At 28.9% G+C, this 23,756-nt stretch overlaps 2 protein-coding genes across 4 annotated transcripts; both read left to right on the top strand.

Annotated features, from left to right (window-relative positions):
• The first annotated feature begins 84 nt into the window (after positions 1–84).
• Positions 85–5,192, top strand: LOC149884055 (uncharacterized). Of its 2 annotated transcripts, none has more exons than XM_090097759.1 (11): positions 85–370; positions 469–1,387; positions 1,636–1,928; positions 2,051–2,263; positions 2,499–2,738; positions 2,952–3,028; positions 3,157–3,362; positions 3,439–3,768; positions 4,001–4,159; positions 4,423–4,615; positions 4,776–5,192. In XM_090097759.1, the coding sequence occupies exons 2-11, from the start codon at positions 500–502 to the stop codon at positions 5,078–5,080; spliced, it is 2,904 nt and encodes a 967-aa protein (XP_089953885.1). In that variant the 5' UTR covers positions 85–370; positions 469–499; the 3' UTR covers positions 5,081–5,192. The 2 variants fall into 2 exon arrangements, with proteins under 2 accessions (XP_089953885.1, XP_089953886.1); XM_090097760.1 differs by having other exon boundaries at positions 127–370; positions 4,423–4,515; positions 4,776–5,072.
• Positions 5,193–20,779: 15,587 nt separating this feature from the next.
• LOC149884054 (uncharacterized) lies at positions 20,780–23,509 on the top strand. Of its 2 annotated transcripts, none has more exons than XM_090098101.1 (7): positions 20,780–20,904; positions 21,468–21,533; positions 22,303–22,425; positions 22,605–22,777; positions 22,875–22,939; positions 23,088–23,182; positions 23,345–23,509. In XM_090098101.1, the coding sequence occupies exons 1-7, from the start codon at positions 20,889–20,891 to the stop codon at positions 23,503–23,505; spliced, it is 699 nt and encodes a 232-aa protein (XP_089954227.1). In that variant the 5' UTR covers positions 20,780–20,888; the 3' UTR covers positions 23,506–23,509. The 2 variants fall into 2 exon arrangements, with proteins under 2 accessions (XP_089954227.1, XP_089954228.1); XM_090098102.1 differs by having other exon boundaries at positions 20,831–21,094.
• The last annotated feature ends 247 nt before the right edge of the window (positions 23,510–23,756 follow it).

Here is a 23,756-nt window from a genome sequence, read left to right as displayed (position 1 = left end):
GACAAAATTTAGAGGAAGCTCAATTCTCCCTAGCTCACGGTGATTCAATACTTATTAAAACTTGGGATTTTATTATGCGCATGCGTTAGCTGCAAATACATAAATATCATTATTTTAATTAAAAGTGTTATGCTTTCATTTTACAGTGCTTACTAGTTTGCCCGTTTGCTTATGTTTTTTTGTTGTTGGTAAACTTGATCTTGTAAATATAGCAAAACCGATCACAAATGAACTTGATTGAGTATTGTAATTATTAGAATTTGAAGTAGTAAAGTTGCTTTATTGGGATCAACAAAGCTTTGTTTTTAGCGAAATTAACACATTTTATTCATTTATATTTTAGAAGAACTGAAATTTTTGTAAGATTTTGGTAAGTTAATAACAATACTCCTTCTTTTTATCTTTTCAAAAAAAATAGTCCCTATTACCAGTCATTTTTTTATAAGAAAATATAATGTTTTTGAATAGGGAAGGTTTCACGAAAAAAACTCCGTAAAATATGGCGAGTAATCACCAACAAAAACTTTCCAGAGTGTGTAGAATATGTGGAAACCTTTTAGGAAAAGACAGTTTAAAAACTGACAGTAAAATAGATCGAATTTATAAAGCTTTTGGAATAAATGTATCAGAAGATTCTCAGTGTAGTCATCCAGAGAAAATGTGCATGAAGTGTTATACTTCTCTTAGAAACATCGAAAATAGAGGCAGTAAAGTTTTCAAAGCTCCAAAAATTTGGGTAAAATGTCCAACAGTTGAATGCAAATGTGTTTTTGGTATTCCTGGTCGAAAACCTCTATCTAATGTTGGGCGACCAAGAAAGGTTAAAAAATGGACAAAATTTCATATAAAATCATTTCTTGATTCATTGCCTATACAAGAAGATAAAGAAATTTTAACAGAACTAAACCATGAACTAAATCCACATATAGTTTTATGCATTTGTAAGATTTGTGGGGAAGTTATGAATCAGCCTGTCATGCTAAAGAACTGTCAACACTCATTCTGTAGCTTGTGCATTTTATCAAATGTTAAAGATAAATTAGAAAATGATTCAAATTGTCCATTATGTAAAACTAACATCACAATTGACAGCCTATCATATTCTGTCCATATATCTGAAATTATAAAATATTTAACTATTATATGCAAGAATTGTGACAAAAAAGTATTTTTGAAAGACAAAAATTTTGAAAATCATGACTGCAGAAAAATATCAAATAGCACCATAAATGAAAACAACCAATTAGTTAGCATAAACAGTTTTTACCAAATCACTGACACAAGTGAAATCCCACAAGAAGCCAATGATGCTGTTTTACATATCATTAAAAAAAAGTTGAATCAGTCCAAAACATCTACAATAGAATTTTCATCCGGTGGGCCTAGGGTAAGAAATATGTTTTAACTTTATAGCAAGTTAAATAGTGTTTACTTTTCTATTATGCTAGATATAATTATAATTATTAGAATTGTAGTAGTATTTAAACTTTATTACATCATTTTAATGCAATCTATATTTTAAGCAAGAGTAAACTAGTTTGATTTAGTTTTTTTAATATTAAATATAACTTATAAAAAAAAATATAAAATATTATTTTATTTTCTATTTTAAGTAATGTTTTGTTTAATTTACAGCCACTTTGTTTTGTTTCTGCTCCCAAAGCTTATAAAGATAGCGCAAACTGTAGTAACAGCACTCTAAGAAAAAGACAAAAATATTTATTGGAACAATTCAACCATACAGCTGGTAGTTCTAAGGACTCTAAAATCTGTCAAACAGCTGTAATGTTAAAGTCATATGATAATGATGAAGCAAATGAAATTTTAACTAAAGCCAATATTGGAAGAGTGGATTTAAATGCAGAAGAAATGGTTGCTTTAAAAGCTGATATGGGTATTCCTTGGAATAAATTGAAAACTATGGCTAGGTAAATATAAATATGGAACTTAAAATACTTTTTGTAATTTCGTTTTTTATTTGAGAACTTGTAGTTCATTTTTACAATTGTTTATAATTGCAAAACTTATTGCTTGTATATTATTATTCTAGGTGGTTAAATTCGAAAAATATTAAAACTGCTTCAAACAACAAACAAAGAGTTGTTGCAAAGGAATGGGCTGGAAATGATTTAGTTGTTTTAGATGGACCATTTACATTTCAAAATGAGAATAATAATGCTGTTGTTGAAATTAAACTAGCTCCTTGGGCATATATCAACGACCTACCTCAAAATATAGAAAACCTACTAAATCTTATGGAAAAGTAATAACTCATTAATTTGAGATATTTTTAATAAACACTTAAATTTATAAATTACTAGAAAAATAAAAGTTAATCTTTATACTAATTTGTATAAGATAAGTATATATATATATATATATATATATATATATATATATATATATATATATATATATATATATATATATATATATATATATATATATATATATATATATGTATACAAACTTACAAATTTAAATGTTAATTCTTTAAGGTTTGACTTACTTAAACATGATGGGATTATAAAGGATGAAATACATATAAAAATTGGTGGTGATCATGGAGGTGGTTCTTTTAAAATGAGTTACCAAGTTGTTAATCAAAATCAGCCTAACTCAAAATCAAATAGTCTTGTGTTTAGTACTTTTGAAGCAAAAGACTATCGTGTCAATCTGAATGTTGGACTGTCTAGATATACACAGCAAGTTGATGAGTTGCAAAAAATGGTTTGGAAGTAAGTTAATATGTCACAGCAGTCACGGTTAATATTTGTTCTGAACAATAAAATATAATTTTTCAGAACAATTCATATTACTTTTTTTTTCTTGAGTTTCCACACATGTTTGGGTGGGTACTTTGTAATTAGTTTTAGGATGTTATTACTGTATCAAAGCTGTAAAATATTTATTCTCCATAAAGTCTTAGATAAAAAAACTTTTTTGTTTAGAAATCACCATTGTCGTGTTTTTATGTTTGGAGATTACGATTTTCTGTGCAGTGTATATGGAATCACAGGAGCTAGTGGTAAGTTTTTTTTCTACTATGAAATAAATAAATCATTATCCTAACAAATCTATTTCTGCAATTGAATAATTATTTTTTTAATCAGTCGTACAACACATTATTTATTACTTTTTTTCTTCATTTCACAGGTCAGCACTGCTGCCTCTTTTGTGACATAACAAAGGAAGAGATCAAAATAACTCCTGAAAATCGAAAACATAATGTTTCACATAGAACACTTTGTTCGTTAAGAGATAACTTTGAGTCTTTTCAGAGTTTTGGAGGAATTTTAAAGAATGCGAAGCTTTTCAACAATGTTATTGATCAATCTTTGTTTAATATTCCTCTGGATCAAGTAAATTAGTTCTTTTTATTTAAATAATGCTGTTATACTACAAAATAGTTACAGTTGTTTTTATTAATTTTAACAGGTTGCAGTGCCTGCATTACATATATCTCTGGGTATCTACTTGAAGTTTTTTATTATGTTAGAAGATGAGTGTCATTTAATTGATATAAAACTTGCTGGAGAACTTGCATTAAGAAATAAAACTATTGGTAAAGCAGAATTTGACAAGTTTATTTCCATGCATGTCCAATCAAGTCTTTTGAATAGCATTATTACAGATTGTCTAGAAAAAATTACTCTTCTGCAAGACACAGTTGGAATACAAGTTTTGCGTGATCCAGAAAGAGCAGAAGATATTTTGAAAATATATAAACCAAGAATTCTTTATTATGAATTGAGAAAAAACGAAAAGGTATTGTTTTTCAGTAAAAAATATGAATCATTAAATTTACTATTAATCAAAATTTATAGATAAAACTTGCTTTAAAACTTTGTTCAAACTAGGATAATACAATTTAATAAAGAGGATGAAGTTTTTCTTACTTTAAGTTATCAATAATTTTTTTAATTTATACAAATATAATTAAAAGATTAAATATCTGTAAATTTTGTCTACCTAATTTAATTAAAAAACATATTATTAGTCAATAGAGCTACAAAGTTTACACGAATGTAACGAACTAGACAAAGTGTCAGGACCATGCATTCAAAAACTAGATGAAATATTGAAAGAAAATAAAGTTGAAAGGCAAGCCTATCATGGGAAATGTTTTGTAGGAAACCATGTTCACAAAATGCTTAAGGTTGTTGTTTTAATACTGTAAATACATATATATATATATATATATATATATATATATATATATATATATATATATATATATATATATATATATATATATATATATATATATATATAAATGCATATATGTGTATATACAACAAACTGTTTTATTATATATAATAAAAAAGTGTATTGCATAAAACAATATATTTAATGCTCAATGCTAATAATGCCTTGATTTATGAATTGATTTGACTTTTTTTGATATTTTTTTATTTATAGCATCAACCATTGCTTGACTTATGCAATTCGATTCCAAAGCTAGTTGTAGACCTTGGATTTATAGATACTGGTGTTCACTTACAATCTATTGATGTGAGCCAGAAATTTAAAAAGTTATTTTCATATTATTCTAAGTGTCATAATATTATGAATAGTTCACACTATTTCAGAGATAATGATATTCAGGAGCTTGGTAAATATTTAACTGACTTTTTCGATTTTACTCTTGTAAATTTTTATCTTGATTGTAAATTATAATACCTAAACTACCTCTTGTTATTTTTACAGTATGATATTATTGAGTATTATTTTTCTTTATGTATTGTATAATGGAAAATTTCGTCAATTTTTAGATTTAGCAATCAAAAAACTCATGGAATTTTATAGATTTACATGGCCAGATGCTTCTGTAACACCTAAAATGCATTTACTTGAAAACCATGTATATCAGTTTATTGAAAAATGGAGATTAGGAATCGGTGTGTATGGTGAACAAGGTGGTGAAAGTTTACACGCCGAATTCAACAATCTTAATAGATTATTCTGGCATATGAAGGGTTGTAGTCGGCTAGAAAGCACTGTTAAAGAACATTTTTTAAGAAATCATCCTAAAGCAAAAGATATAAAGCCAATTGTAAAAAAAAGAAAAATGAGTTAATAAAATTTTACAAATATTTTTGTAAAAGAATTTTAAAATTAGTTGAAAATTTGTTATAAATTTTAAAAGTTTAAAAGAAAAACAAATTCCTAATTTAAATTTCATTTTCAAATTGACCTTATTGATTTTAACCCTTAAGCATAAATAAGCTAACCTTACATTTTTTTCAGTCAAAAAAATAAAATAATTTTTGCCTAACGTTATATAAATTATCTCGATTTAAAAAAATGACTGGTGAAAATGATTAATATAAAATTTTTCCTTAGAGTATCGAGAATAAGAATATGTTTTAATTTTTATCCAAAAAATTTTCAGTCGCAAGATATTCTTTAAATAAGTGAGGGGATGCTGTTTTTTTTTCACCTAAAAACTTAATTATTTTAAACAAAAAAATCTCTTACTTTACGACTTATTATTATTATTTTTTTTAATTTAATAAAGAGCTTATCAATTATATAACTTAAAAACTTTTTATTTTTTTGATTGCGAAGACTAAATAGACATTTAGAAAGGAAATCAATCACTAAAGTTTTTAGTTTTTACGGAAAAACTGCTCCGCCATTTTTTTTTATTTTTTATATAGTGTAATTTAATGCGCATGCTCACAATAACATCCTACGCTTAAATCACCGTGAGCTTTCTTCGAGAGTGAGGCATACTGTAGAAGGCGTTTACTTTTACCGGGTATGAGTATCCTTTACGCACTTTGTTCCTTGTTTTCTCTTGCTGGCCCTTCCGGCCTGTTTATTCCTTCTCATTTATTGGTTGGTTAAATCAACTTAAATGGTATTTTGTTAAATGGTAACTCACTGGGTAATCTGAATTAAATTCTTTTTTAAAACAAATTAATACATTCTGCAATATAAGCTAACTTTGAATAATGTGAATTTCTTTATATTATAGAAAAATGTCAGTAGCAGCTAGATCTAAAACACAGGTAGGTCTACTTGGAGATTCTGTGGCTGAACTCACAGGAAGTAAGCTTCAATCTTTGCGTATGGCTCTTGGTTTGTTTTTGTATCACCACATAGACCTGAAAGAAACTGTTCAACAGTCATCGTCTGTTACAGTTAATGAGATTGCAGAAAGCTCGAATTCTAATGAGAGAACATCGAAATTGCCATACAAATCTGGAACAATCATTTGAAGAACTTGATTTGCTAAAAAAAAAATAAAGGAAGAAAATCTGCAACTCAGCAAGCAAGAGAGAATTTTTTTATCTCCAGATTGGATGATTTATATGATTTGGCTCATGCTAATGCTGTAAACATGATTAACATTCAAAAAGACAAAGACTTCTTGTTTGCACAGTGGGAGAAAGGAAAGCGAGGATCAATGCCCGGATTTGATCTAACTTTGACAATGAAAGAAAAAAGGTCAGCCGAAAGAAAAAGGAAACTGGATTTCAGGCGTCAACAAATGGAGGATCAGGCATCGAGCCCAGAGATCAGAAAGTTTAAAAGCAGAGTTTCGTGTTCAAATTCCTTTGGATATATATTGGGACGGCAAACTCATGCCTCATTAGACTGGCAAAGAAAAGGTGGATTGTTTGCCAGTCTTGGTTTTTGGCGGTTTAAAAGGTGTTTCTCAATTTTTAACTGTTGCCAAGCTATTATCTGGAACAGGGGAGGCTCAAGCTTCTGCCGTCTTTGGGGCAATTGAAGATTGGAATATAACTAATAGCATCCGAGCAATGTGTTTTGATACGACATGTTCCAACACAGGCAGAATTGCTGGTGCATGTGTTCTTCTGTAGCAAAAGCTTAGCATGGAGCTTCTGTACTTTGCATGCTGACATCATATTATGGAACTCATCATTGGTGTCGTATTCCAAGTATGCATGGGGTCAGCATCTGCTCCAGAGTTTCTTCTCTTTAAGAGATTTCAAGAGAAATGGGGATTAATTGACACCGACAGATATGAACCTGGAATGGCAAGTGATGTTGCTGATCTAGTGGAAGATATTCGAGAGAGCACAATCGAACTTTGTAACAAGAATCCTCAACAAAGTCAACCTAGAGATTGGAGTTTTTGGAACTCGTCATTATCTTTCTCGGTGCCGTACCTGAAAGAGGAATTCATTTTATGAGCCCCGGAGCCATGCATCATGCACGTTGGATGTCGAAGGTGATTTACAGTTTGAAAATCTGGATGTTCAGACATCAATTCAAATTAACACTGACAGAACAACTGGGATTACGTGATGCTTGTGTATTTACGGTTCGTGTATACCTGAAAATATGGATTACAGCCCCACTAGCTGCAAATGCTCCATACAGCAATTTGATGTTGATGAAATCTTTGCTGAAGTACTCGACCATCCATCCCGCAATTGCGAAAGCTACATCAATCAAGCTATCCAATCATTTATGGTATTTGTAGCCTGAACTTGTGGGTTTAGTATTCTTTGATGATCAGGTCAGTTCAACCACAAAACGACTGATGGCGAGTGCCATCAGAACGAAGATTTGGAACAAGATCACACCAAAAGGCTCAGTGTTCCAATGGATGTATTAAAAGATAAGAATTTGGAAAATTTTGTAACTGCCAAATCTATAAAATTCTTTTCAATGATGGATTTACCAGATGGATTTCCAAATGTTATTCCTGATTAACGGAATGAACGTGACGATTTCAAACAAGCAGCAGAGATGGTAAAGTTGTTGAAAGTGGTAAACGATCATGTGTATAGTGGACTTATTAATCGCAAAGAAGCCAGCAAAAGAGTAGAACATTTAAACTCAAGAGCTATTGTTAATCAATTTTAAAGTTCAAATTTTTAATCAAAAACTTTATATTGCATAACATGACAATAATTGCGTATTTTACACAATACTCGAACAACGTGAAGTTGTATTATCTCAAAAATATAATTTGTGAAATTAATAAACTTATTAAATTTGTTTATGTTTAATCAATGATTGACAAAAATTGTAACATTTAATGATTACTGTGATGTAACAAGAAATGAAAAATAATCGTTAATTTATTCTTAATCTGTCAAATTTTTCAAAACGTTCTAAACTTTGGAGCACTTGAGCTACCCCTTTTTATAAATATTTTTTGCTGAAATTTTTATGGGAGTATTTTCTACTTGAAAGTAACAACTGAAAAGGATAGGACCATCAAAGTTTAAAAAAAATTTTTTTTGCTAAAATAAGCTCCACCCTACGGTACATGTTTTCAATTTCAAAAAGTTAAAAAGAAATGCTATTCAATAAACTTTTAACTAATATTTTCATCAAATTAATGTTTTAACAATATTATAATTTCGTTGCACCTAAATTTTATGCATGCAAAGTGAGAAAAAGACACTATCGCTATAGAGATTACGTAGCTTTTTAAAGAGTTTAGGTTTAGATTATACTTAAGTGAGAACTGGGGAAAATTTATCTTAAATTTTCTCAACCCATTTCTAGTTCAGTCTTTTTATACAAACGTTTTACTCAACATTTTATCTCAACCCTTTCCTAAATCTTTTGGATTATGCAACGCTCGTTCGTTTTCTCGGGAAAGAGGTGAGTTTTATATTTAAAAATGAAATTGAAGCTCGCCAACTTGAGAGATATAAATATCAAATGCTAATGTTTTTAATTTGCGTCAAACCATTTTTTGTTGCCTTTTCTTTTCAAAAAATAATTGAAAAGTATAATTTAAGAAACTTGATACGTTAATTTGTTGAAAGTTTTTCAAATTGAAAAATGATGAATCCATGGAATTTATAAGTTATCATTAGGGTGTCCCAAAAAAAAATTTAAGTTCAAAATATATCCTGGTTATATGCATAAAAATAACCAATTTTACCAAATTTAAAGGTTTAAGTACCCTTAGAAGTATTAGGTGTAGAAACTGAAAAACAGGCATTTTTGGATTTTTTATATGGTTTTTCACGTAAATGATATTTCCACCTCTTTCTCATTTATTTTGAATTTATTGATAAGCAAGTATGATTTTTAATACTACTACAGATGATATATAAAATACATCAGTTAAATCAATATAACAATAAAGTTTATGTTTTTTAGATATATGAATAAATAGTAATATGGAAGTAAACAATGCAGAAGAATAAACTGGAAAAAAAATTTAACAACGTGGTAGAAAACTTTAAGAGACCATTGTATCTTTTGAACAGACCAATTTTAGAGCTTCCCAAATATCAGTTGCAAACAAATGGTGACATTTTGAGAAGATATTGCCATATTATTATTATAAATCAATAAATCAAATATTAACTCTATGCAGAAAGGAGGGTATCAGCTAATATGTCACCTCCCTGGTGCAAAATTTGAGACAGCTGTTAAAGATTATCTTGTCAAAGAAGTAGTAAATATCTAGTGCAGAGAGGGTTTTCAAAAAGACTTCTTGGTGAAAAGTTGGACCATTAGAGATAAGATTGAAAAGCTCAATAAAAAATGGAGAAAGCAAATAGATCTTAAAAATTAAGATTTTCTCACTATGTTTACAATAAATAATTTTTTTAAATTTTAACCGTCAACGTCTTTTAAAGTTTTAAATATGTAAATTGTCTTTTTTTTTTTTTTTTAACTTCTCTTCAAAAGAGAATCTTTCGATTCTCGAAACCGACTATAAAAAAACTTCAAATGAACTTTTTGACGTCAAAGCTGAACGCAACAGATCACCTGATGCAATTAAAGATGACATTGAATTCTTAACCGACTAAAAGTTGCCTAGAAAAAATGTATACAACTGAGGATATTGACATGATTTACCAAAGGAGAATCGAGAAATCGAGAAAGACAAGTGAAGCTGCTACAAGATTTCATCTTGGTTAAGCAATTCACATAGCAATTCTTTCTTCAATTCTGAAGCATGCAGGGCGTAATTTAGAAGATATTGTTTTGTCAAAATCTGGAACCCACTGAAAAAGATTTCATACCATCAAAAGCAAAGGGCCAGAAATTAGAAATAGTTATAAAAATGTTTTAATCGGTAAGAAACTATTGCTTCACTTCGATAGAAAATTGTGTCATGAATGGGATCTTAAAAATAATAATACTGTTAAAATGTAAAGGATTGTAGGGGAGACCAGGGCTAGTTGCAACAGGGGAAGTTGCAACATTGCGGTTAAAGAATGATTTTTATATATTTTTCTTAAATTTTTCTTAAATAGTAAAGCTATAACTTTAACACGTCGGTTGTAAAAAACTTACAGTTATTAAATAAAAATTTCAAAAGTTATTGATATTTTTTTTCTTTCGATGTAAAATTCTAAATTTCGTTTTTGAAGTTTTTTTGGGTTTTACTTTAAACCTTGAGGTATATGACCATAAAAAAGTAATGGTAAGTTAAAAAAATCTTTTTCAAACACAAAAAGCTAAAAAAAATAGATTTTTTTAATATAAATAATTATATGTAATGATTAGAGTAATTATGATGCCTATGGGGTAAGTTACATCAAATTGCTTAGCGTCAGTTGAATCATAAATTAGCTGCAGGTTTTGTTAATTTTACGCACTTTTCTAGGTTTTCCTAAAATAATGGACGTTTATTTTATATAACAGCGTAACAATAAATGAAAACAAAAGTTTTATGATAAAGATAAGTTTACATAAGTTGTATATGGATATAATATATATGAGACGTATGTATATATATGTACATATATTTATGTATTACATATTATTTATCTATACATGTATCTTATATGTATATTATGTTTAAATTTATATATATAAATTTATACATATTATACATATAACATACATGTATATATACATAATATATAATACATAAATAAATACACATATGTTTCATATATATTATATACATATACAACTTGTATAAACTTATGCATTCATACATATATATATATATATATATATATATATATATATATATATATATATATATATATATATATATTAAATGACGACATCTTGTATGAGAGTTGAATAAATTTGATATATGAACTTCAATAAATACGAATTCTCTCAATACTAATTTTTTATTTTATCTAAGAAATTTTCGCTAGGTTATTGATACTAGCATCTTCAGCTTTAATTACAAATTGATAATAAATTAAATTACAAACAAACTTTAACGGTAACGTCACTTTTTAATGGCTTCTTTAAACTTTGCTTTAATTGGGCTTCTTTAATATTACGTAGGTATAAAAAATATGGCGTCCAGAATTTCGTTTTTACATATTGACCATATGTTATTACATATTACATATTTACAATTTTTGTAGCCTCTCCCAGAGGAATTGATGGATATAAATTGACAACGTCATAAGATACCTGTATTTCATCATTTGATATATTCCAGAGTTTAGCTGTTTTTACAAAAGTTGACGAATTTTTTAACTTTGTTATGTTTTTATCTAAGATTGGTATAAATATATTTACTAGATATTGTGATATTCCATAACTTGGTGTCCCGATGGTCGAAACTACTAATCGCATAGGGTAGGATTTTTCCGGTTTGTGCGCTTTAATTACACCATACATACGTGGCGGTACTGGGTCGCTTGGGTAAAGACTTTCATATTCTTTTTTGGTAAATCGCCCTTTTTTATTCAATTTTGATAGGTAAGTTCTAATTTTAGTAGCAAATGTAATGGTAGGGTCCTCTTTAATTATCTTTGTTTTGCCAATCTCTTGACGAATTTTGTCAATGGCTTTGTTGTGTTCTATTCTAACAAAACCTGCTCCTTTATCAAAAGAGTATATATCAATGTTTCTGTCCTCTTTTATTTGTTTTAATGCTTCCCTCTGTTTATAATTTAAGTTATTGTTTTTTTGTGGTTTAAGCATTTTAAGTTGCCTCAACACGTTTCTGCGTAAGTCTTGTGAACTCTCAATTTTGTTGCAATACTCTAGTTTTAACGCAGTGGATTCTGTTACTGAAATAATGTCTAAATAGGGTATATTTTGTATAGTTGGAACAAATTTAGGTCCTAGTTCTAAAAGATTTCTGTGGTTTTCAGGTATTTCCGTTTCACATAGGTTTAGTACAACATCTTTAAGAAATGAAGGAGTCTCAGCTTTTTCTTTTAAATTTATATTTTTCAAGATATTAAATTTTTTGATCAGACGATATTTAGATTTAAGAAAAAAAAAAATTCTTCTTGATATGTTAGAGCACTTCCCAAATTTAAATAAACTAACAAAACTAAGCGTTTCAGAAATAAAATCACTAATAGAACTGTGTTTATATAAATGTTATTTTTTATGGAATGAAGAAATTCACGAACTTGTAGATTCAGGTCCAATAGGACTTTCACTCATGGTAGTACTTGCGGAAGGTTTCCTGCAATTTTTTGAAAATAAAGCAATCAACATTGCGCTTCATTCTAATCCACCGTTAGAAATAAAATCGTTTTTCAGGTACGTAGATGATAGCCATGCAAGATTTACAAATAAAAATAATGCCATCCGTTTTCAACAAATATTAAACAGTCAACATCATGCCATCAAATACACAATTGAATTGGAAGATGAAAACAAAAGATTAAATTTTTTAGACATCCAAATAACAAATAACCAAAAAGGTAAATATGATTTCAACATACATCGAAAAAAAGCAATAACAAATATTCAGGTTAAGCCCAATTCAAACCACGATCCAAAAATCTTAGAAGGAATATTTAAAGGATTTATTCATAGAGCTTTATCAATTTGCTCTAAAAAATTTTTAAATAAAGAAATCGATTTCCTAATAAATGTGTTTGCTGAAAATGGATACGAAAAGAAGAAATTACAAGACCTTGCAAATATTGTTATAAAAAAACGACACTCAAATAATGAAATAGTTTTATCTAACAACGAAGCAAAAATGCCAGCTATATCACTACCGTGGATCCCAATATTATCACCAAAACTTCGAAAAATCTTTAGGAAAGCAGGTTACAGGGCAGTCTTTAAATCCAGTGCAAATCTTAAATCTTTGCTAACTTCGCGCAACAAAACTAAACTACCATCAAATAGCCATCCCGGAGTATACCTAATAGAATGCGAGTGTAAACAAAAATACATCGGCGAAACAAAAATGAAAATAGCAACAAGAACAAAACAACACCAAAAAAATGTTTTTGAAGAAAAATTAGAACAATATGCAATTGGCCATCATAAAATTAAATGTTCACGTAATATAAAATGGGATCAAGTAAAGACGCTAAAAGTAGAACCCAAAAAATTTGAAAGAAAAGTTCGAGAGGCAATCGAAATTCAATTCAACAACTGCGGACCTAAAAATGGAGGTATGAATTTAGATGATGGTCAATATGTAAAAACGAAATTCTGGACGCCATATTTTTTATACCTACGTAATATTAAAGAAGCCCAATTAAAGCAAAGTTTAAAGAAGCCATTAAAAAGTGACGTTACCGTTAAAGTTTGTTTGTAATTTAATTTATTATCAATTTGTAATTAAAGCTGAAGATGCTAGTATCAATAACCTAGCGAAAATTTCTTAGATAAAATAAAAAATTAGTATTGAGAGAATTCGTATTTATTGAAGTTCATATATCAAATTTATTCAACTCTCATACAAGATGTCGTCATTTAAAATATATATATATATATATATATATATATATATATATATATATATATATATATATATATATATATATATATATATATATTATATATATATATATATATATATATATTTATATATATATATATATATATATATATGTCATATCTGAAGTGGATCTTTGATGGTTTGGCTTGGGTTTTGTGCAACAGGAAAGTTAAATTTAGCATTTTCATCTTGCAAAATGAAAAGTTCTGAATACATTGATGTGCTAAAATTATGTTTGATTCCATTTCAAAACAAATATCGACGCAAAAAGTTTGTTTTCCAACAAGACAACGTCAGCATTCACACTAGTAACGAGACTAAAGCTTGGTTTGAAGCTAAAAAAATCGAGCAAATGTGGTGGCCTGCTCGCAGTCTAGATTTGAATCCTGTTGTAAACATCTGGGGAATCATTGTAAGACGTATCTATGCTGACCAGAAGCAATATAACACTGTGGCAGAGCTAAAAGAAGCGGTATCAGAATGCTGGGAGGATATGGAGCCAAAAGTGCTGGAAAACTTGGTGGGAAGTATGCCAAAACGAATTTATCAAGTAATTGAGCGCAAAGGAGGTCCAATCGAGTACTAAAATGTGACAAAAACATTTTTTTTGGATAGTTTTGTTAAAAAATGTGAACTGCGTCTATAGAAAATAGTCAGTTATCTTTTGAATTTAATTCATTTATGATTGACCGATTTTCAAATTTGATATAATTTTTTGATAACTTTCATTATTTTTTGATACTTTATTTATAATTTATTGAAATACATTATAAAAATAAAGTTAAGTACGTTTTTAGGACATAGTCCACATGCTTTTATAAAAAATGGTCGCAGTGTATCATCAAAAAAGTGGAATTCGAGGGTGCTTCAATATCTATACGAGGCTTTTATAGAATTTAAAATGTTTGAATACATGCTACTTTTTTGGATTCGATAGCAACTTTTCTGATCTCATTCAATGCATCTTCAAACATTTACGTTACATCCTTGGCAGCTAGCTAACAGAAGAATCCATAAAATCAAATGCGTCATATTCATCAAATGCTTCTGAAGAAATGATTCTGATAAACTCAGAAGAAGTTGATGCTGAAAAAGTTCGCCATTTCATTGAATAAACTGGAGGAGGAACCAGACAAGGTGTTGCTAATGCAGCTTTAGAATCAGATCAAGATATTCGTTAATTAATTTTAAAATGGACTCTTAATGAACCACGAGTGGCATTAGACGTTGAATTCAACATTCTTGCTTACTGAAAGGAAAACTAGAAAACAAAATGGAATCGGCTCTATGAAATCTCGCAAGTAATTTACTGTGCAGTGTTCTCCAGCGTAAAAGTTGAACGTGATTTCTCTGGGTTCTCTTTGGTTTATAACCATCAACGTACTCGCATTTCAAATGATTTCTTAGACACTATCATGTTGGAGAAAAATAATCAAGATTTAATTGATAAAATAAAATTTGTATGAAAAACTGAACATTTCACATTTTCTTTTAGTCGAAAAATTTTTTTTTGACGTCAATTGAAAGAATCGAATTCTGAAAACCTTTTTATAGTCGAATGACAAAAAAAATATTTTTATAACAAAATTCTTTTTGATTTTGTGTTAGAAAAGTATTTGACAGAATTCTAACACATAAAGTCAGTTATTTTTCAGAATAGAATTATCGTTAAAATGGCTGTGATATAAAAATTTTTATTTAGTTTTTCAAACATGTCTGATACTATAATATAAGAACTACTCCATCTCGGAGCAATTTCTTTGGGTGATCTCTTGAGATCTGCGAATACTGCATCCTATTTAGGCGCTTGTGTATTTCTTATAACTTTCCTTATTTCAGCAAGAGTCGCTTCAAACGGCTCTGTTACGTCTTTTGCAGCTAATTGGCAAAAATGCGCTCCACAAAACATTTTGGTACAGATTGAACCAATATTGTTTTCTAACACAGTTATCTTTCTCTCTTGTTCTTGAGTATGTGATAGCCTTTCGATCCTATCGTCTCTATCTTCAGAATTTTCTACAAGTTCTTCTTCATAATTAACTCGGTCAAGCAGATCGAAATCTTCAAAATCAAACTGTTGTGCTTCCTCAACAAATTCATTACAAATGATCATTTGATTTTGCATTTCTCTGATAGCATCAGAAGCTTTGATCTGAACAAGTTGAGTAAATATCATCTGCCCCTTTCCTTACTTTCGCAATCAGAGTAATTAGCTGATCAGCTAATTACTCTGATTGTAAATATTCTGAAACCGCTCCAAGTTGCCGTCCGTGCTGAGTGAGCATTCCCAAAGTTCGATTGTGCAATTTTTTCATCTTTTGTATACTGAATACTAGCAGAAAAAACATTTGCATTGAGACGAGAAGCTGAGTCAAACATTATTAATGGATATACATTTTCTATATCCTTTGCAATAATTTCATAAATTTAGTTAGGAGCTTTAAGAATAAATTCTTTTGCTTTCTGACGATTCCATCTCACACAAAAAGCTTGAAGGGCCTTTCTAATCATCTCATTCTTCCGCATGCCATCAGCGACTGTCGTAAGCAAATTTTTCATCAGAATCGATTTTATGAAGTCTCTAACTGTATCGTTTATATTGAAGTCAAATTTAACTTTTTTACGCGAAACGAAAACAGTATTTTCTTCACCATTACCCTCATTATGATTGTTATTTCGAACTCTTCTCCTTTCCAAAGTTCCTAGTTGTATAGCAATATCCTTGTGTTTTGAATGCAAATGGTTTCTGAGATGAGAAACATTTCCGGTAAGAATTTGCTGGCTTTGGCGCACACTTTGCTGGTTTTTGCGCACACTTTGCGTTTCCATCTGTTATTTAAAATCAAAAAATATTTTTTAACTCGTGTGTTTTGCATTTTTCTCTACATAAAGCTTAAATCATCTTAATCAAATTCTCAGGAAAAAAAGGTTAATTAAAAAAAACCATAATTCGAGTAGTAAGCAATAGTATTTTTTTATCATTCTTTTTTAATTAAAAGGTTAATTTAAAAAAATAATAAAAAATACTACTGCTTATTACTCGAATCTTAATGAATAAAAAAATTTCGAACAATGAAAATTCCATCGTCTTGAGACGCTTTTTTAAAAAAAGTTTACTTTTAAGATTTAACAGCAGTAAGACTTAATCATAACGGTAAAAGTAAGAGATTTTTGCTCTCACGTTTTTTTTACTCAGTAAAAATCTCATACTAAATTTTTACTGTATTTTTTATGTACAAACTTATTTTGCGACTTTTACGTTGCATCGTCTGGGTAAATCTATAAGGTATATATTTTTCAGAGAAAAGTTATTTGGTGTAAAGAAGAGCAACACCACATAATTAAATTTTTTAATGATGCTAATGATATTTCCAATTAGGCATATGCATTATCTGGCCGCATAGGCATCAATTCAACCACAGAACATATTCAAAAACCTTTAGGTATCAATGGTAAAGTACATTACCACTTTTGTTTCAGAATGTAATAACTAAGGGTCTGCGTCTCGTTATTTTTTTAAATCGAGACGAGACGAGATGATCCTAAAAGCTTTGTCCCGATTAGCGATAAATATCGAGACAATTTTCAATTTTCACTCGAAATCCGGGACGATACCGAGACGAGACGAGATGTCCCGGACAAAATAGGAGCTTCACAATTTCCCGGAATTTTTATCTTTTTAACGGGACATAACGAGACATAACGAGACATAACGAGACATACTAGTTAATCCTTAATGTGAAATTTAGTATTCTGCTGGGGGGCTCGGCCATTACAATTGTTTTGGTTACTTTATCGTAATTAAACTGTTTACCGAGACTTAACAAGACAAATAAAAATTGAAATGAAAATTTGCATGTGTTTCATTTATTTTATTTGTGATTGTTGTACTGTACATTAATTAAATTTTATTGGCAATAAATAAAAGTTTTTAATTACAAACTTTGTCAAACAATTCATTTACTTGTGTCACTAGTTGAAGGTGCATCAGTTGGAGCTTTGGATGGTCCAGCAAAAGGAGCTGGAGCAGAACTCCTTGAACTGGTGATTAGTGGTGTAATACCTGGTACATGAGATGTTGTAGCAGTAGAGATTCTAGAGGAGGCCGTACTTGCTCGTGACATCGGCTGACTTGGCAGTCTTGGATTAAGCTGAATCTCAACCACATCATCTGATTCAACAACATTGACTTGATTACTCTCTTGAGACAACAAATCTGGAAGGAAATTTACAAAATTTTTTTAAACTTAGTAAATTTTCAGTTTGAATAGAACTTAAAAGTTTAAAGTTAAAACAAAAAACATAGAAGCAATAAATGGAAGTGGCAAAATTTAAGATTTTACTAAAGGCAAAGATAAAGTTAAGATCTCTCTTTAGAATTTTTGTGAATGCCCTACCAGGATGTTTGTCATCTTCTGAGGTCAGTTTTCAAGACTTGATTTGAACAAAGTCATAGTTCTATTGGATATAGAGCAACTTTTCAACATTTTCCGGCTGAAGCTTGGTCCTTTTGTGTGTGACTATGTTTCCTCCTGCAGAGAAGTACACAGCCGTCTTGACATTGTCATACAACAAAGGCAGCTTGTACCTAGAATAAGTTGTGGCAGCCTTGATTTTCAGCTTTGGATCTAAGTAGTGCATAAACTCCTTGAAAGGTCTCGCCTCAACAAAGCTGAATGGAAGATTCATCCTTGCCAGAAGTTTAATAATTTCCAAGTCACCTCGAAGTTGCTTTGGATCTCTGGATTTGTACTTCAGACACTGACTCAGTCTTGCCTGGCTTGACTTGCGCTTTATAACACAATCTGGGATGGAAAGTCGTCTTTTCTTAATGGAGCGGTTGAGAACTTAAGGAGATTTTTCGCCTGGAAAAAATCTTAAAATAGTTTAGTATTGCTAAGTCTCGTTACGCTTCCCGGTTCATTTCGAAAAAACGATTCCGAGACGCAGACCTTTATTCTAGCAAACAAAAAGACTTCTTTTAGTAGTCTTATAGATGTTTTTAAAAAGACTTTCGGCATGAATAAACCTCGTGTCTTTTAAAGATGTGAAATTTTTAATATAAAGTTTTATCTCGACCAATATTAATTCTCCAAATCATTACTCTAGCAAAAAGTTTTATATAAGTATCATTATGGAAACTGAAAATCGAATGAAGCGTCGTCGCTTAAATAAAAGTATGTTGAATTTTATAATGACATTTGAAGATGAAGATATTAATGATAGTACATCGAATTTGAATCCTGAATTTAATGCTTCTCAGGCTGAGCCTGAAAATCCTTGTAAAGCTCTAAATGATGCTTTTAAAGAATGCGGAGAAAACAGTAAGTCTTCGAGTTATAATTATGAGAATTTTGAATGTTGTAATGCAGCACCACTTTTGACAACAGAAACATTATCAGAAGATTTGGCAATGTGGTCTTCGAAAAGCAAAAGTTCTCAAAACCAATTAAACGAGCTTTTGAGTATTCTTAAAAAACATGGTCATTCAGAGTTACCAAAAGATTCAAGAACCCTTTTAAAACCCTCTAAAATTATTACAGTAGAGAGGAAGTGTGGTGGAACTTATGCGTACTTAATTTTTTGAATTTAAAAAATGATTCTCAATGTACTGGGTTATCTATTACTATTAATGTTGATGGGCTACCTCTTTTCAAATCTTTTAATCTTCAATTATGGCCAATACTTGGTCTAATAGAGAACTATATTTTTATCATAGCACTTTTCTGTGGTGATGGTAAACCAGACTGCTTGGATGTTTTTCTCAATGATTTTCTCAAAGAATCTTTATTGTTAAGTGGTGAAGGTTTATAGTATAATGATAAAAAATTGATGTTACACTTAAAGCATTCATATGTGATGCACCTTCTCACTCTTTTCTTAAATGTATGCAAGGTCATACAGGATAGTACTTCTGTGAACGATGCCAAGTTAATGGAGTTTATGAGGAACATAGTGTGGTTTTTATTGATAACAACCCATCAACTCCAAGATTAACTGAGGAGTTTAATTCTCAAAAAAACTCAAAGAGTCCTGTTGTTCAAATAGCCAAGCAGTATCAAAGTCTACAATCTTTGTTAAATACAAAATCTCGAAAGCTAAAAGTGAAAAATTATTCAGTGAAACTGAATAATTCATGTTTTTACATAGGAGAAAATCAATTTTGTTTTGTTGATGAGAAATTGTCATTAGGATTTTTTAAATGTAGAATATTTAGACTTGATTTACAAAATGATTTATATACACAACCTATTCAGTCTAAAACCTTTCAGATTTTCTTCATACCAAGTATTGATGAAATTAGAGTAAAAGTGGTTAAGTTAAAAATGGAAAGTCTTTGCTGAAAGGTTGTTGTTCTACCTTGGAAGGGAGGTCTTGCACGCTTTCTTTTATTGCATGAAATAGAACATTAATTGAAAGGTTTTTAAATTCAAATTTCTTTTGATTAAATGTTTTATATTTATTATGTTTTATTAATTTGCATCTTGTATCCAAAGTTTGATATATATATATATATATATATATATATATATATATATATATATATATATATATATATATATATAACTTTATTTTATTTGTTTTTGACAGTTTATATTTTTGTATAAAAAGATAATCTTTAATTGAAATTATATTTGCTTTATTTTAAAATGTATTTAAATGCAATTATTTGACATTTTTTGAAATTTAAAAAAATCACTTTTTAAGTAAAAATCAGTAAATGAAAAAATAAAATTAAAGAGGTAATGAAGAATTAAAGTTAAAGAGCTAAAAAAGTAAAATTAAAAAAACAATTATCTCAGAGATTTAATTTTTTATAACATTGTTTCATTTCTTTATTATTTAAAAAATTTATTAAAACTACCTTTTTAATAGTTAGTGATGAAGTAAAGTATCTTGAAGATATAAAATATTAAACAGATTTTAAACTGCCCACACAGTTATTTTAATGCTGTTTTTAATACCTTTTTTTGTTTTATTTGTCTGTTTTTTTAAACAAATTAGTGTTCTACCTTGTCATTATCACCATAATTATTAACCTAATGGTTTTTTTTGTTCCTTTTCATTCCTTTGTAAGTTTTTTAAATTAAAGGACAGTTGTCTTTTTTTATTGCTACTTATTTTTTATTTCTGTTATTCCAACTTATTATAAGGTTTTTGTTGATATTAAAAAATTTCTTTTTTTTCATGATTTAGTTTTACACCATAATTTAGGCAAGAACTGTTTGGATAGAGAGCTTTGAGGAAATAGAAGATGTTGTGCTTAGAAGGTGGATAGATACAGATAAAAAAATATTATTCTGGCCTGCAGCTGTAATATTATTCTGGCCTGTAGCTGTAATATATATTAGCCAGATATATTATTCTGGCCTGTATCTTATCATAGAGCTGTTAAAGATGAATGGGATGTGGATGAAATATGGGACAAATATAAACTTGTTAAAATCAAATTTGAGAGTGGTATGAAATTTTCACACAACCCTGTGTGTGTGTGTATACATATACATATATATATATATATATATATATATATATATATATATATATATATATATATATATATATATATATATATATATATATATATATATATATATATATATATATATATATATATATTTATATATATTATAGCCAGTTTTTAAATCTGTTTTGAAAAAAACCATTAAAAAGATCTTTTGACTCTAATTTCTTATCTGGATCTACTTTCAAACAATCTAATCTGTGTTCTGGTACACTTTGTCTCTTAATTTTCAATTTTTTCAAAATTTATATATTTTTAATCTACACTATATATTTTTAATCTACAATATTACTGAATTTTTATTTTTAGCTGACACTTTTTTACCTCTTTATTCAACAACAGAGGAACAATCACCTTCATATTCTGGTGCACTATGTATGTATTACTTTTGAATTTTCTACTTTTTTTTTTTGTTCATTAAAGTTGGAATATTCTTTTATTGTTAACTTTATCTTTGCCTCACTTCTTTTTACCTTCACAATCAAATGAAATGGAACAATCAAAATTTTTTTTTGTATATAATTTTTTTTTCAAAGTGTCTTCGTAGAGCACAATGCGCTCTACATAGCCATAAGCTACTCAGAGCGCAATAATGTACATGCGTGCGCAATTATTTTATTATAATAGTGCAATTTACATTTCACAATAAAGCTGGTTAGATAGGCGGTTAGGGTTAGGGTTAGGGATAATGATAGGGATAATGATAGGGATAGGGATAGGGATAGGGATAGGGATAGGGATAGGGATAGGGATAGGGATAGGGATAGGGATAGGGATAGGGATAGGGATAGAGATAAGGATAGGGTTAATATCAACAAGATTTTAAAAGAAAAAAAGAAAAATTAGCGCATGCGTACAAAGTATTGCGCTCCGAGCAGCTTATGGCTGTATAAAGCGCATTGCGCTTCAAGTAGCAATGGCCTTTTTTTTTTATAGACTCCAAACTGAAAAATTGTAAGTTCCCCTTTCCTCTTACCCCTCACCTTTTGTGGTCTCAAGGAGCTAAAGCCTCAGCCTTGGACAGGCATTCAAATAAGAAAAAAATGTATTAATAATAACAAAGTACCAAAAATTTTTAAAAAAGATCTGTTGTAGATTAAAAAAATAACTTTATTTATATATATAATTTTTTTTTTTGCTTTAGCTATACCTCATACATCAGAACCAAACAAAAAGCTTCAGAAAACAGACATACAAGAAAAAATCATGATTGAAGTGCTTGGACCCGAGAAGTTACTTAAAAATGAGTTTCCTATGGAAGTTGGAAGTAAGCTCTTTAACATTTACTTGATTTTTTTATTTGCAGTAAGTAAAATGTGGAGTGTGTTTGTAATCACATTTGGCTTTTTTTTTAGGTATAAGAATATTAGTTGTAGATAATTTTGAAAATGTATTAAATGTTTTGCATTCTATATATTTCTTTTTTCATTTCTTTATATAATTTAGAATACCAGCACATGATGTTCAAGATGGTTTTAAAGGTTCTTGAAAACCAGGAGCTCATTTTAGCTTTAAACAAACAACCCATTAGTAATTTTGAAATCAAGAAGTTAGACACTATTGCAGAGTATGAGGATTTTATCAAAATTTTAGAGGATGATTGTGTTCGACTTGATTTGGTAAATATTTATGCATATGTAAAAACTTTATAATCCATATAAATTAATAGTGAAAATAGTTATTTTTGTATAATTATTTTGCCAAACTTTTATTTAGGTTAAACAGCTCAGTCTTTTAGGTGCAGAAGATTTTAAACAACTAACAAGATTGGTCATGAATAGGTTTTTTTATTATATTTTGTATAGCAATCATATTTCGTATTTGTTTGTGGCAAATTTACTTTTTATGTATAGTAATTATGGAAATCAATAATTATAAATTGTTTAATATTTTTCATAAATTTTATTATTCATTCGGTATGTTTTTTAGATTATTTACAAATAACCTGTTGACACAGCTCAACTTAAAAGGTTCTGGTGGAAAGATTGGTTTATTATCAACAAAACTGTATGACTTAATAGAAGGTAATCTAAAATAAGTTTAAATTATTCTTTTAATTCTAATCTTTTTTTTTTTTAAATTTTAATTCTAATACTTTTAATTTAGTTAAAAATCTATGTTAAGTTAAATTTATTTCCAGTATATTTGATAAATATATCCTACATGATGCTTTATTTGATTTTTAGAAGTTGTAAAGAGAAGATTTGAAAAGGTTTCAAATGTTGAAATTAAACAGCAAATTGGACAGTATTGTACAAAAAAAACTAAGAAGAAATATTCTTTTTTATTGTGTATATGTATATATGACTATATGTTGTATAAATTGTTTAATAAAAGACCTTTTTAAGACATCTTTAAGACGTCTTTTTCCATCTTGAAAAGACATCTTTAAGACGACTAAAAGACGTCTTTTTGTTTGCTGGGAAATTTTATTATACCATTACCTTCTCAAATAACACGATATCATAAATTCCAGTTAATAAGATATGTAATACAAACGGTTATGTAATTTTTTAAACAATCAAACCATATATACATATATAGGGCTATGCAAAAAAAAGTCTACTAATCAGTTCATAGCAAATTCCAACACAACAA

Source organism: Hydra viridissima, unplaced genomic scaffold (assembly GCF_058129835.1).
Source record: "Hydra viridissima isolate aposymbiotic clone 2 unplaced genomic scaffold, HvirCarnegie_v1 scaffold_9, whole genome shotgun sequence".
NCBI classification, from domain to species: domain Eukaryota; kingdom Metazoa; phylum Cnidaria; class Hydrozoa; order Anthoathecata; family Hydridae; genus Hydra; species Hydra viridissima.
Note: the sequence above shows the minus strand (reverse complement) of the source record. Positions and strands in the feature narration are given on the sequence as shown.